Raw genomic sequence first — 12,215 nt, forward strand, 5'->3', positions numbered from 1 at the left:
TGTCTGAAGGTTGAAAGAGACAGGGAGAGTAGCGTTATAAAGAGATGGGCAAACAAATGTATCTCATAACTCATAAAACATCACCAACAGCTGCAAACGTAGGAGAGCTGCACAAAAGCAGGTCATTCCTTGATCTAGATAAGACAATGTGCTGGCCTATTTGTTGGTAGTCTCTGGAGGTAGGGTGCATAACAGAGGAGCCAGGGAGAAAGATAGAAGGGAAAAATTGATAAACTGTATTTAACCTGCTTTGTTGTGACCTGCAATTGTTGCGCATATCCATGTATTGATGTTCTGGTTTACTTTTTATCTGTGATTATATATGTCCTGCCATTCAGAAGTTTAGGGGCACTTAAAACTTAATAGTCTATTCAGCAAGTGTGCATTGATTAAATGGAGCAGTAAATACATTTACAATGTCCTGTTTCAAATAAATGCTGTTATAGCCATCCAGCAAGCGTGAAGGAAATGTATCACGGGTTTCCACAAAAATATTAAGGAGCGCAATTATTTTCATCACTGATGAGAAATGTTTCTTGAGCAGCAAATCAGCATATTAAAATGATTTCTGAAGAATTATGTGACACTGAGCTGGAGTAATGATGCTGAAAATACATTTGATTTAAAAAAAAAATTAAATAAAATACTACACAATATTGCTGTATTTATTAGTTACATATTAGCATGCATATTATTAGAATAAAAGCCACTTATTAGTACTAATTAAAAATATAGTAATGCCTTATTCAACATGACCTAATCCTGCCCAATACCTAAACTTAACAACTATACTATACTATACTATACTATACTATCAATAAGCAGCGAATTAAGAATTTATTCAGGTAAAAGTTCATAGTTAATAGTTAAAAAGTGTTACCTATTCTAAAGTGTTACCAAAAATTTCTTACCAAGCAAACTTTTAAGCAGAAATGTTCCGCTAAGATAAAAAATGTATGACAGACGCTGAAGGCTTTCCACTAGATGTTGGAACATAGCTGCAGGGATTTTCTCAGTACCGAGGTCAGAAAATAATGTTCCAATTCATCCCAAAGGTGTTCAGTGGGGTTCATGGGCTTTGTGCAGGCTAGTCAAGTTCCTCACACTCGGTAGACACATTTTACCAATGCCATCCTATGACAGTGCCATGTGCAAAATCACTGAGCTGTTCGGTACACTCTATTCTACTGCAAATGTTTGTGTAAGGAGACTGGATAGGTGTATGTTTATCTCCATGTTGAAGATGAAGTGAAGCACAAATCATATGTGGTTGTCCATTTTGTGCATGTGTGCACATATCAGACCACTGTATGTTTGCTCTTTTACTATGTATTTACCAATTATTGTTACATTTGCCACACTTCAACAGTGTTAATTAGAAATATATTATTTATCGGGGTCCCCCCAGAGTCATTAAAGAAATCCACAGTTTGTGGAAATGGATTATTTATATTCAATGTTTAGTCCACACCAATTAAACATCTCTTCCCCCAAGCTATCGCAGCTTTTCAAAATAGTACCGTCTATAATATGGCACCTTCTTGTTGTTTTCTTTTTTTTCTGTTTTCCTTCCTCATTTTCATTTTTTATGCACACTCATAACATTATCATGTATAACTTGCTTATGGCTCACTCCTTCTTGAGTATCGTGGATAGAATAATTAGAATGCCATCATGAATTAATGAAGCCCTCCCTATTTTTCTCCTTCATCCTCAAGGTCTCCACATCACACGTTTTATCTTTGGAGATGTGTTTTTAAGACCCTTTAATGTGCATATGCTCTACATGGTTTAAAGGCCATTATTGTGCAAAGATCATTTCGCATTTGAATTTTTGAGCTGATTTCTTTTCATTGACCTGCATAAAAACAGGTGTTAAAATTTACATCAGTTTGATTCTGGTTTAAAGTTCAGTATTTTAATATATCGTTTCAAACAGCTTGTGGAAAATATCCCACCAGCATTTTCTTTCTTTGTGGGCAAAAAAAAATAAAAAACTTAAGCATTTCAGTGCCACTCTTATTCCTGTTAAAAACATGTTGGCAGCAGTTTGTTGAAGGTGGGGATTTGAAATCTGACAAGACAAAGGTTTCTTAGCAGTGTGCAAAGGCTGAAAAACCTTCAAAACTGTCCCGAAATTGCTCTCCTTTTCCCTGAAATGTTCTCTGTGAGTCTAGATCATCTTGCATCACACACTTTAAAATCTCTCCAGAAGTCTCAAGTCTTAAATAGTCGTTTTACTTTTATCCTGTCAAAAAAACGTTTTTGTTGATTGTTGGTTTGAAATCACAGAAACACTCTAAAGTAATATGTGTGTGTGTGTGTGTGTGTGTGTTTGCATTTCAGAATTGCTGTATTGGACAGTGGAAGCCTTCGGATATCCAACGTCACCAAATCTGACGCTGGCACATACACGTGTGTTGCCAGTAACCAGTTTGGCGAGGCCAGCAGCTCAGGGAACATGTTTGTTAAAGGTATTTGCTTGAATGTTTTTTGAGGCCGTTATAGCATTTTTATTAGATATTTGGTTTCACACAGTACATTCTGCATCATACATTCAACTTTCATCTGTATTATAGCTTTATAGTATATACCTTCCTAAGCTATCTGATCTTAGCCAAGTGGAATCCTTTTATTTTCTAATGAGATGAAGGAGTGTAGTGTCAGAACAGCAGCATGGGGAACCCGGAGGGACCCAGATCACACTTGTGTTGAGTCACTGGAGCAGTGAGTTATTATGCTGTATTAAATATGAATGAGAGGTGGGTGTGCAGTGCCGAGCATGTTCACTTAGGAGTGTTCTAAGGCTGGGGGGATTTTCAGGATGTAAGCACAACTCAGTGGAGGTCTCCAAACCCTCTGCGACGTGTGTGTTTTACCTCCCTCATCGCTCTCTTTCTTCCTCTTTCCTTTGAGCAATATGCGGGCAGATTAGTTTTCTAAACAGCATTTGAGTTACAGTTAATAAGGCAGGATGATTCTTATTCCATGTAGCAAGGTTGCAAGGTTCCAGTTGCAAGGCTGTGTCAGAATTTAAATTTTCATTTGAATTTAGGTGTCAAACAGCATGCATTGCCATTGGAATTGGAATTAAAACTAAATCAAATTCAAACTAGCGCTGTTTAAATAATATATACGTATTATGCATATATTAATACACACGCACACTGTATATATATTGAAAATATTTACATGCATATATTCATACAATTTATATTATATATTTATATTATATACATGCATGTGTGCGCATTTATATATACATAATAAGTACACGCAACAGACGCATATATTATGTAAAGAAAAACTTTTATGTAAACCTGTATGTCTTCGCATTTATACAGTGACAAATTTATGCATGTATTTGTGTGCATTTAAATCTACATAATAAATATACACATTACACACAAATTGTTTTACAAATATATTTTTACTTATGTAGTTGCAGCGTTTAAGCCAAGAGACAAACCTTAATACTGGCTGGACATCCTTCAGTTTGAGATGCTATTCAATTTCTGATTCAACTTCCCGTGGGGTTTTGCCAATTCATTTCTAACTCATTAATTTAAGAGACTAATTCTTCAAATCTGAATTTTGCACAATCCTGAAGATGGGAGTGTTTGGGCATTACAGAAGGTTGTAAACTCACTGAAAGGCACTGAAATAAATCACATAAGTGATTAATTGTAACCTTATGCATTAGGGGAAGGAATTAATTAAGGCCGTATTGAGCAGTTCGGACTCTCCCTTTTGATTTAATTCTGTTTTTAAATTGGATGGGATGGCAGCAGTACTTGAACCACCAACTGTTAGTTGCCCCAGAAAGTTGGCGAAAATTCATAATGAAGGTGAAGCAGGCAGCACGACGACAAATTTAGCTTTAGTCACAGTATTTGGCGAAGGTCAAAATAAATGAGAAGGGCTGTGAAAAAACTAATACACCAAAATCGCAGATTTTTTTTTCTATCTGGTCAGGATTAGATTTTTTAGTGGTTGCCCAAGGTGGTTGAAGTACAGCGGTTAATTTGCTCAGTAATTTTTACTTAGGGATAAAAAAAAAACTGTGAAACACGATTTTACCTAAACTCCTCAGGGAAAATTCATTTGGACCTAATAGCGCTTTTCCTTCAAATTATTGTTTATTTAAGATAAGTAGCATTCTGGCAATCACCGTATATCATTGTATCTACAGATCATACACAGCAATAATTAGACACATTGCTGATACACAACCATTTTTTATAGCACCACAGCGATCAAAAGCACTTAGTAAAAGTAGTTTTCAACCATTTTAAATGGAAGTCCTTAGCAAACATTCAGGAGGTTTATTTTAATGTGATCCTGCAGAAAGCAAAGTTACGGGCCTATAAAACCTTTCTATTTATCACCTCACTCACATAAAGTTCTTTTAAAAGTGAACAGCCTCAAACCGCAGGGTTCCTTGTGCCTTTGCTGTGACGTTTTAGTATACTTCATTAACCTTTGTCAACCATTGAAACCCTAAATCATTGCATGTCAAGGGGAGATCCATCAAAAACTCAATAAGTATTGAATCCTCTTCATTTTATATTCGTATGTATTATGTTATCAAGTTACTGACATGACGCAGGGCAACATGGTGCGAGTAAATGGCATTTATAGATAGATGGACTGGGGCAGAGGGCCTTAAAAACGATTGATAGATAGATTCAATGACGCTGGGCGCTTTTCACTTGCCAAGCATGTCAACTGAAGTGATACGCCACTGGCAGCTATATGTCAACCTCCATTTTATCTCCATTAGTATGTCAGATGGGTGTACACATGCTGCATCAGCAAGGAAAATCCATAATTATGCCATGCAGTCAAAACTACTTAGGACAACTTTTGAGAAAAGCAGAAAGCTTCGTGGCGTAATGGATAGAGAGTCAGACATGTTACCCCAGTGTTGTCCAGCAGAGATTGTAGGTGTAGATTGTAGACCCTTGAGCAAGGCACCTAACTTCCAACTGCTCTGGGTGTGTGTTCACTGTTGTGTGTGTGTGCACTTTGGATGGCTTTGGATGTGTGCACTTTGGATGGCCACAAGTCAAACCACATCCCATTAGTATATGTATTATTTTTTTGTACACATTTAAATTTAATCAAATCGATAGCTTCTGGAGCTTGTAAAATGTTTATAATTATGTGGGATTTTATAGTCTTTTTTATGTGGAAATTGTAAATATTTCATATATATATATATATATATATATATATATACACTTGGAATGTGTTTGTGTTTTAATATAAACAGTACACACATATACAAAAGGATTTTTTGGATATATATTATCAATTCAATTCAGCACCATAGTAACTTACCTTGAAGCTATTAAAACTGTACAAATAGCCTATGTTTTGGCAGAAATGTATTTATTATATATGTTACTGTTACTGCATATTGGGGAATGCGAATTTAATTTCATTGAAATAAAATGAGCAAATTTCATGGTTACAAGAACAACTTACAAGATTGTTGTAAGTCGTAACAAGATTCCTTCATTTCTAAGCCATCATGTCCTTATGTCTTTCACATGAAAGTTTAACGATGCTGACACCAAAGGAACAAAAGAGTTCTTATAGTGTTCTTTTCTTTTGTTTTAGATGTTTAGTTCTAATTAATTAATTAGATTGAATTGAATTCTAGTAAAATGTTAATTCTATAAGGGCCTGATTAAAGATAGGCCTATTTGTGTCTTATATAAATGAATCTGCATGAATCTCCTATGAATCTGTGAAAACAATATGAGAAATTCAAGAAAATTTTGCCTATACAGTAAAAATTAACCCGTTATTTATTTATTTTACATATTATAATAATTTTTTTTTTTTTTTCAGTAATTCCTTTTTTTATATATATGTAGTTGTACGAAACAGTATCCGGCAAAAAAAGTATATGTTTGAACACCTGCAAATATTAATGAGATCACGTAGTTCACAATCCACGTGTTGGTTCTTGTTCTAAGTTTAATGTAGTTTTCTTCTCCCAAAAACCAGTCCGAAATCTGTTGTGACTGAGCTCACTGTCATGTTTACTTAAAGGTTCAATCCATTTTTGTTTCCGTCCGCACACGTTAGTCATCTCTAAGGCCTTCACACACCAGCTCAACAGCTCTCTAATAAAGCACCTTGGAGGTAGTTCTCCTTTTAGTGGTTGCTATAGTGACCGCTTTGATTGTTTCATTTGCCCTTTTTTAAGATGCAAATGCAAATGTCTTTTGCATGAGTCATATCATAATTCTTTAACGCCGCTGATTTCTCTATATTTAGCGATGATCCATAAGGCTGCGTGGTGTAAATGTTTTCCATAGGGAAAACGGTGAACACATTTTGTGCTGTAACACGTTTTTTGTCTTGATTTTTAATGTACTATATTTCCTAATGTAAGAGGAGTGTGATAAATTGCTGTAACTTATGATGCATTAATGAATTAGTAATATAGTAAAAATTTATATTGCCTTTTTTATATTAAAAATAATAATATAAAAATAATATAAAAATTTAATATTAAAAAAGTTTCTATTTATAACTCTTTATAAACTTTTTTTATAGTTTGCAGTACATATTTATTCCACTGTCTAATTTTAGAATTGTAGAATTGTAGAAATATATATATGAAATTACTACTTTATATATATATATATATATATATATATATATATATATATATATATATATATATATATATATATATATATATAAATTACTAGAATAAATTTTTACCAATTGTTTCATTTTGTTTACATTTTATTTACATTTTACAATATATTTTCATTATTTTTATTACAAATTTAGTAATTTACATTTACATTTACATTTACATTTAGTCATTTTGCAGGCGCTTTTATCCAAAGCGACTTACAATTGAGAGTACAACAGCGATTCATTTTTTTAGAGAGACAAACAGACAGTGTAAGTGCTTATAACACCCAGTCACAGGGAGTGTTCAAATTAGTACATGCCAGAAGGAAGGAATAAACAAGGGGATAAGAAGAGAGACAGAGACAGTGAGAGTGAGAGTATTTTTTTTTTTTTTTTTTTTTTTTTTTTTTTTTTTTTTTTTTTTTTATTTTTTATGAGTGAGGTCAGGTATTGCTGAAAGATGTGAGTTTTCAGCAGTTTCTTAAAGATTGACAATAGTAATAGTAATTAATCTATTATTTTTTGGTCAGGGACGATGTCTTCTTTACATTATTATTGTTATACTATACATAAAATACAGTAACATGACACAAACCCAGTTACAGTTTATAATAAGCTTAAGTGTTTACTTTTAGTGCTGTAAATCCTTTATATTTTTCATCTCAGAAGGGTGGTGGTATGCATGTATGGCAGTGATTTCACCCCCGTTGCTAATTTTTAATTAGTTAAATTGTCAGTAGTAAAATGCTCCCTGCTACCAAAATGCCTGTTTAGTCTATCATAAATCAGATATTTGTTAATTCAAACAAATTGTTGTTTTCTCTGCCAGTTCCTTGTAAAATCTTAATTTGTCTGCGTTCCCAAAGACTGGTTAATAATTTAAAAATGAATTACTTGCATTATAGATGATATACGGTTGTGGTCAGAGTAGCTTAGACACAGAGAGAGATGGATGAGTATCTTATAAGTCTTTTATGTCGAGTCTCCGCTACGTGCTTTCATCGAAAGACCCTCTTTTTTCTCACCAGCGCGAGTGTTGTACAGTCACACGGTTTTTCACTTTCTAACACTGACATATTTAATTAATCAAGAGTGAAATTCTTTAATCTGCAGATATTTAATTTAAGAATGAAACTCCACAGATCATTTCCCATCGTAAAGGTTGAAAAGCTGGCTCATAATTATTATTATCCGTCTCTAAAAACAGAATTATCTCTTGAAAGGATGTTTTATTTCTCATTTTCGGGACTCGGATTTCACACTCAAGCAATGGCTGCTCTTTCAACTCAAACCTGAGATGAAAAAAGAGCCTAATAGGTTGATTCTCGGCCCGTCACATCTGCCCCGTGCGTGTTGTTTGTGCTCGGCGCCATCTCGCACCTTTTATTCCATTATTTCTCTTCATTAACGCAGTCCTCAAACATGTCCGCTCTGTCATTATTGATGACATTTATCCAGACACTTTGTAATGCGTCTGAGGATGGGGAGCGGCCCATTAAATTGGTTATCAATCAGCCTCCGGAGAAAGATGCATCTTTTTTCTCTCTGGATGAATTGCACGATTATCTTCAGATTTATTTTCGAGAGAGAGAGCGTCACCGGCGTCTATTTGACACCCACCCCGAGCGTTTACTCTGGATCGTGGGCCGCTGCATCCTTGCTGACGTACAAATGTTCTTCCTATATGATCTAGCACCTAACTGTCACTATCAATACGGCTCTGAGACTAAGACAGGGACATTTACATCTGCAATTTCATTTAGGAGTGGAAACCTGGTTTGCCTGTGTACATCAACGTCTGCCGTAGCCCTTATGGGAGATGACAGTGGTTTATTTAAATTGACTGCGGTGATATGAGGGCTGAAAAATACCTGTCACATTAGATTCCCACCGGATAAGTGGCACGTAAACCCTCCCAGCAAACAGCGGTTGGAAACCGAGCATTGTGTCAGCCCTGCTGATGTCCCAATCATCAGAACGCTGAGAGGATATTACCCAGATTAATTAGTCTTAATTAGAAATTGCTTTTGCTGGACAGAGATTAACTGAGGATCAAATCATGTGTTTGGATGTTGGACAATGATATCAGAGCTGGTGAGAGATCGTTCTCGTAATGAGTTCCCTCGTTGTTGCGTGAGACGTGCACAATTATCCCACCAGCACCTTGTCATTTAAAGCTGCAGTGCACGCTCTGAAATATAAGCAAAAAAGATGTTTAACCTTTTTGAACACATTTTGATAAAACAGTTACAGTATAGTAAAATAATATATTGTTTATTGTTATTTTTTTAAATAAAGAATAACTTATAAACATTACAAGGTTTATATTATACTTCATATTAAAATATTATATATATATTTTTTATTTGCAGTACACAGTTATACCACTTTATAATTTTTACTTTTATCACCACTACTATTAAAACTTATCCTTTATATAATTCATTTTAATATTATATTATAAAAATGTATAATTTTATTACAATTACCATTTTACATTTACATGACAATTTTATTTAACTTTTAATTTTTACTGTATTGTTGCTTATTGGACGATAAAATTAATTTTGATAGTCTGTCATCATTTTCAGTTAAGGCTTTTATAATGTATATATATTAGTTAAACATTCTATTTGTTTTTAATATTTAAATTAGTATTCATTTTTAACATTAATATTTTAATTTCAGTGGTGTTACGTTTATTATCAGTTAGTATTGTTTTGTTGTGTTACTGCACATTTGACAAGTAAATGTTCATTTTGACTGAAGTCATTTTCATTAAATGCTTGTATAATTGTGCTTTGATGGAATTTCACCCAAGGCTCTTATGAAAAAGGACTAAATCTTTCTCAGATTGCACACATATCTAAGAGGCTCCATTTCAATTATTACTTTGTGATGTTTTCGACCCGTGTTGTCTGAGTACAAGCTTCAAAAAAGGGGATTGCAAGATCCGCAAGGTTATCGCGGAGGGTGGAAACTCAATTGGAAGAGGTTGCAGTGGTCAGGTCTTTTGTCAGCTTTCTTTTAGTGCGATTTTGCAGAGGTATTGGAGTGAAGATAAGGAGCCCTGGTCATTTCTAAACTGCCTTTGGAGTGTACATGAAGAGAGAAAAAAGACTTGGAGAATGGAGACAGATAAAAAACAGATTTTAGTGTGGTATAGATTTTATTTGTTGGTCAAGAATCATGTCAAGTACTTATATTTTTCGTAGGCGCTGTGGTAATGATGTGGACGAAGCTTGTGACATTTCCTGATCCTGTTCCCTCTTGTTCTCGTCATCGTTCTGTACACTATGTCTCTAAATAAAAAAAATGAAAAAAAATTGCCAAATCTATATACTGTACTGTTAAAACACAAATTGAGTTCCTGTCAAATGTAAAAGAAAATTGATTTACCATCGGCAGTCAATTGTTCCGCTAATTATGACACTGATAAAATAGTACAAAACAAAGCAATTCTAGTATACGCTTTGGGTCGTATTTCTGGGATTTGTACAAATGACCTACACAGACGTATTGGTTAGAGGACATATTGCATATATAGTGTATGTCATTAATTTGTACCGCTTCTTGTAAACATAATTTACTGAAAAGAAACCATACTTAAAATCAATGACAAGGTGTTTTTAGCTAATGGCTTGACCTTGTTTGAGTTTGATTTCTTGGCTCTAGCCTCAGCAGGGGCCTGTCGCACAGATCTGCGCATTGGCTTTGCTCAATTGCTTTTGTGCCAGATCACTGTAAACCTCCCAGAACACTTGACCCATATGAAACCGCAATATTCAAGTAGAAATATTAGAGACGGACGAATACCGCATCGTCTAGCTCTAGGATGCTTCCAAAGACCATGCTCGGTCAAGCTATACTAGTGTTCCTAGAAATATATATGATGTTACATTCGTTCAAATCTGCATACACACTTACTTTTGAGCTCGTTGATGTTTCTCTTTAAGAAAAAATCGGTCTGAAAGCTTCCACAGGTTGCCCTGTTAACTCATAGGGTCTCGTACTCTCTCGACAGCTTTAATGACAGACAGTAACAGTAACAAGGTATTATGCAAGATGGATATCACTCAGATTACGCCAACGAGAGCTTGAGGGCGTCAGGTCTTTTAAACGAGGTTATCTATGCAATCTGTCACAAATGATGATGGAGCAGGGTAATAAGAGGCATTTTCTCCAGTTCTACAACCTCGAGAGTCAGACAGCAGTGTCAGCTTTGGCTCGAATGAATTCTCAGGTTTCACTTCAGAGATTTTCATGCCACCGTCTAGAGCTGCGGAGAACAGCTTCGCCCCAACTCTTGCCCGAAGTACGAATTTGCCTCATTGAGGCGCATTTCATCCGTTACCACCACAATGGGAGGTATTAATAGCTTCTCGTTGGCTAATTTTTCACCTGATCGGCCGATGCTTGTTTAAATATAGACCGTAGAGAAATCCGCCTTGTTTGGAGACCCCAAGCCACTTCCCCCGTAAAAGAACAAAGGGAGCCGAGGGACACCCGTCTACTACAAGAGACGGCAAACAATAACATGAGAACGTTACAAGGAGAACAGGATGAAAGTGGCGAAGGTATCGGGGATGGAAATAAAGCTACATTATTCAACGAATCCTCCAACAAGTGCCGTTCCTGCAGGAGAAGAGCGAGTAACATGCACTCTTCTGGGCTTCAAGGCGAGTGCTGTTGAATTCTGAATTAAATTGCCAGGCTAAGAGTTGACAGTAGAATACCAGGCAGTGCCGTATTGTCATCCCATTGTGTGAATCTGACAGACAGTCGGAGAGGGATCTCATCCAAACAATAAAAGAAGCGAGCCTCATCCGACGGCCCCTCATTGTGTTCCGCACAAAACCCATAGCAGTGCACCTGTTAGCTTTGCCTTTCCAGTTTGATATCAGTGGAGATGGGGAAAGGTTGTTTCATGTGTCGTAGACCTGTAATTCTAGAATCGAATTCTCACGCACAGATTGGCGCTCGTGCCGGGCGCTTTCTGCATAAATTTGCGCTCGTCTGGGGCATCGTTCACCGTGCTTAATTTAGTCCGACAGACGCTTCAGAGGAACACACACAGCGCCCTCAAGAGGCGTTAAGGCAAACTGCAGCCGATTTTTTTGCACCTGTTCTGCTAGCGGAGGAGCAGACGTGCTTGTCGTGTTCCCTGGTGAAATGGCATCAGTCTCTGTGTGAATCGAGATTTGGAAAGAAAGCGAGCTGGGTGCAGGCCCTGACGGGGCGGCTGGTGTGTTATCTGTTTTTCGGAGTAGTGCATTCTGGGAGAGCAGATGGGACTTTAGGGGCTTAGCAGAGATCAGACAGTGACACATGGTGGAGCTCAGGGACCATTCATGGGATATTCACTTCTCGGACCATCCTCAGATATTGGCCTGTAAGATGACCGCCGTCTGTCGTGGAGCTCTGAACTATCTTACTTTTAAGCAACGTTCATTTCTAATTGAAAAAAAAGTTGTTATTTTTATAAAATAAATACACAGTTATGCTGGTTGATTAATTTAATAAATCATAATTAGTTTAAGTTTATTTTTTCT

General features: G+C 36.0%; 1 protein-coding gene across 3 annotated transcripts in view; it reads left to right on the forward strand.

The window, feature by feature from the left end:
• cntn4 (contactin 4) overlaps nucleotides 1-12,215 on the forward strand; it is a 124,386-nt gene that overhangs the window by 98,590 nt on the left and 13,581 nt on the right. For all 3 annotated transcript variants that reach the window (XM_043242038.1, XM_043242037.1, XM_043242039.1), the window contains one exon: nucleotides 2,347-2,474. In XM_043242038.1, coding sequence (XP_043097973.1) covers nucleotides 2,347-2,474 — 128 coding nt within the window. The remainder of the gene's footprint in view (nucleotides 1-2,346; nucleotides 2,475-12,215) is intronic.

The sequence above is a fragment of the Puntigrus tetrazona genome, chromosome 6, assembly GCF_018831695.1.
Source record: "Puntigrus tetrazona isolate hp1 chromosome 6, ASM1883169v1, whole genome shotgun sequence".
NCBI classification, from domain to species: domain Eukaryota; kingdom Metazoa; phylum Chordata; class Actinopteri; order Cypriniformes; family Cyprinidae; genus Puntigrus; species Puntigrus tetrazona.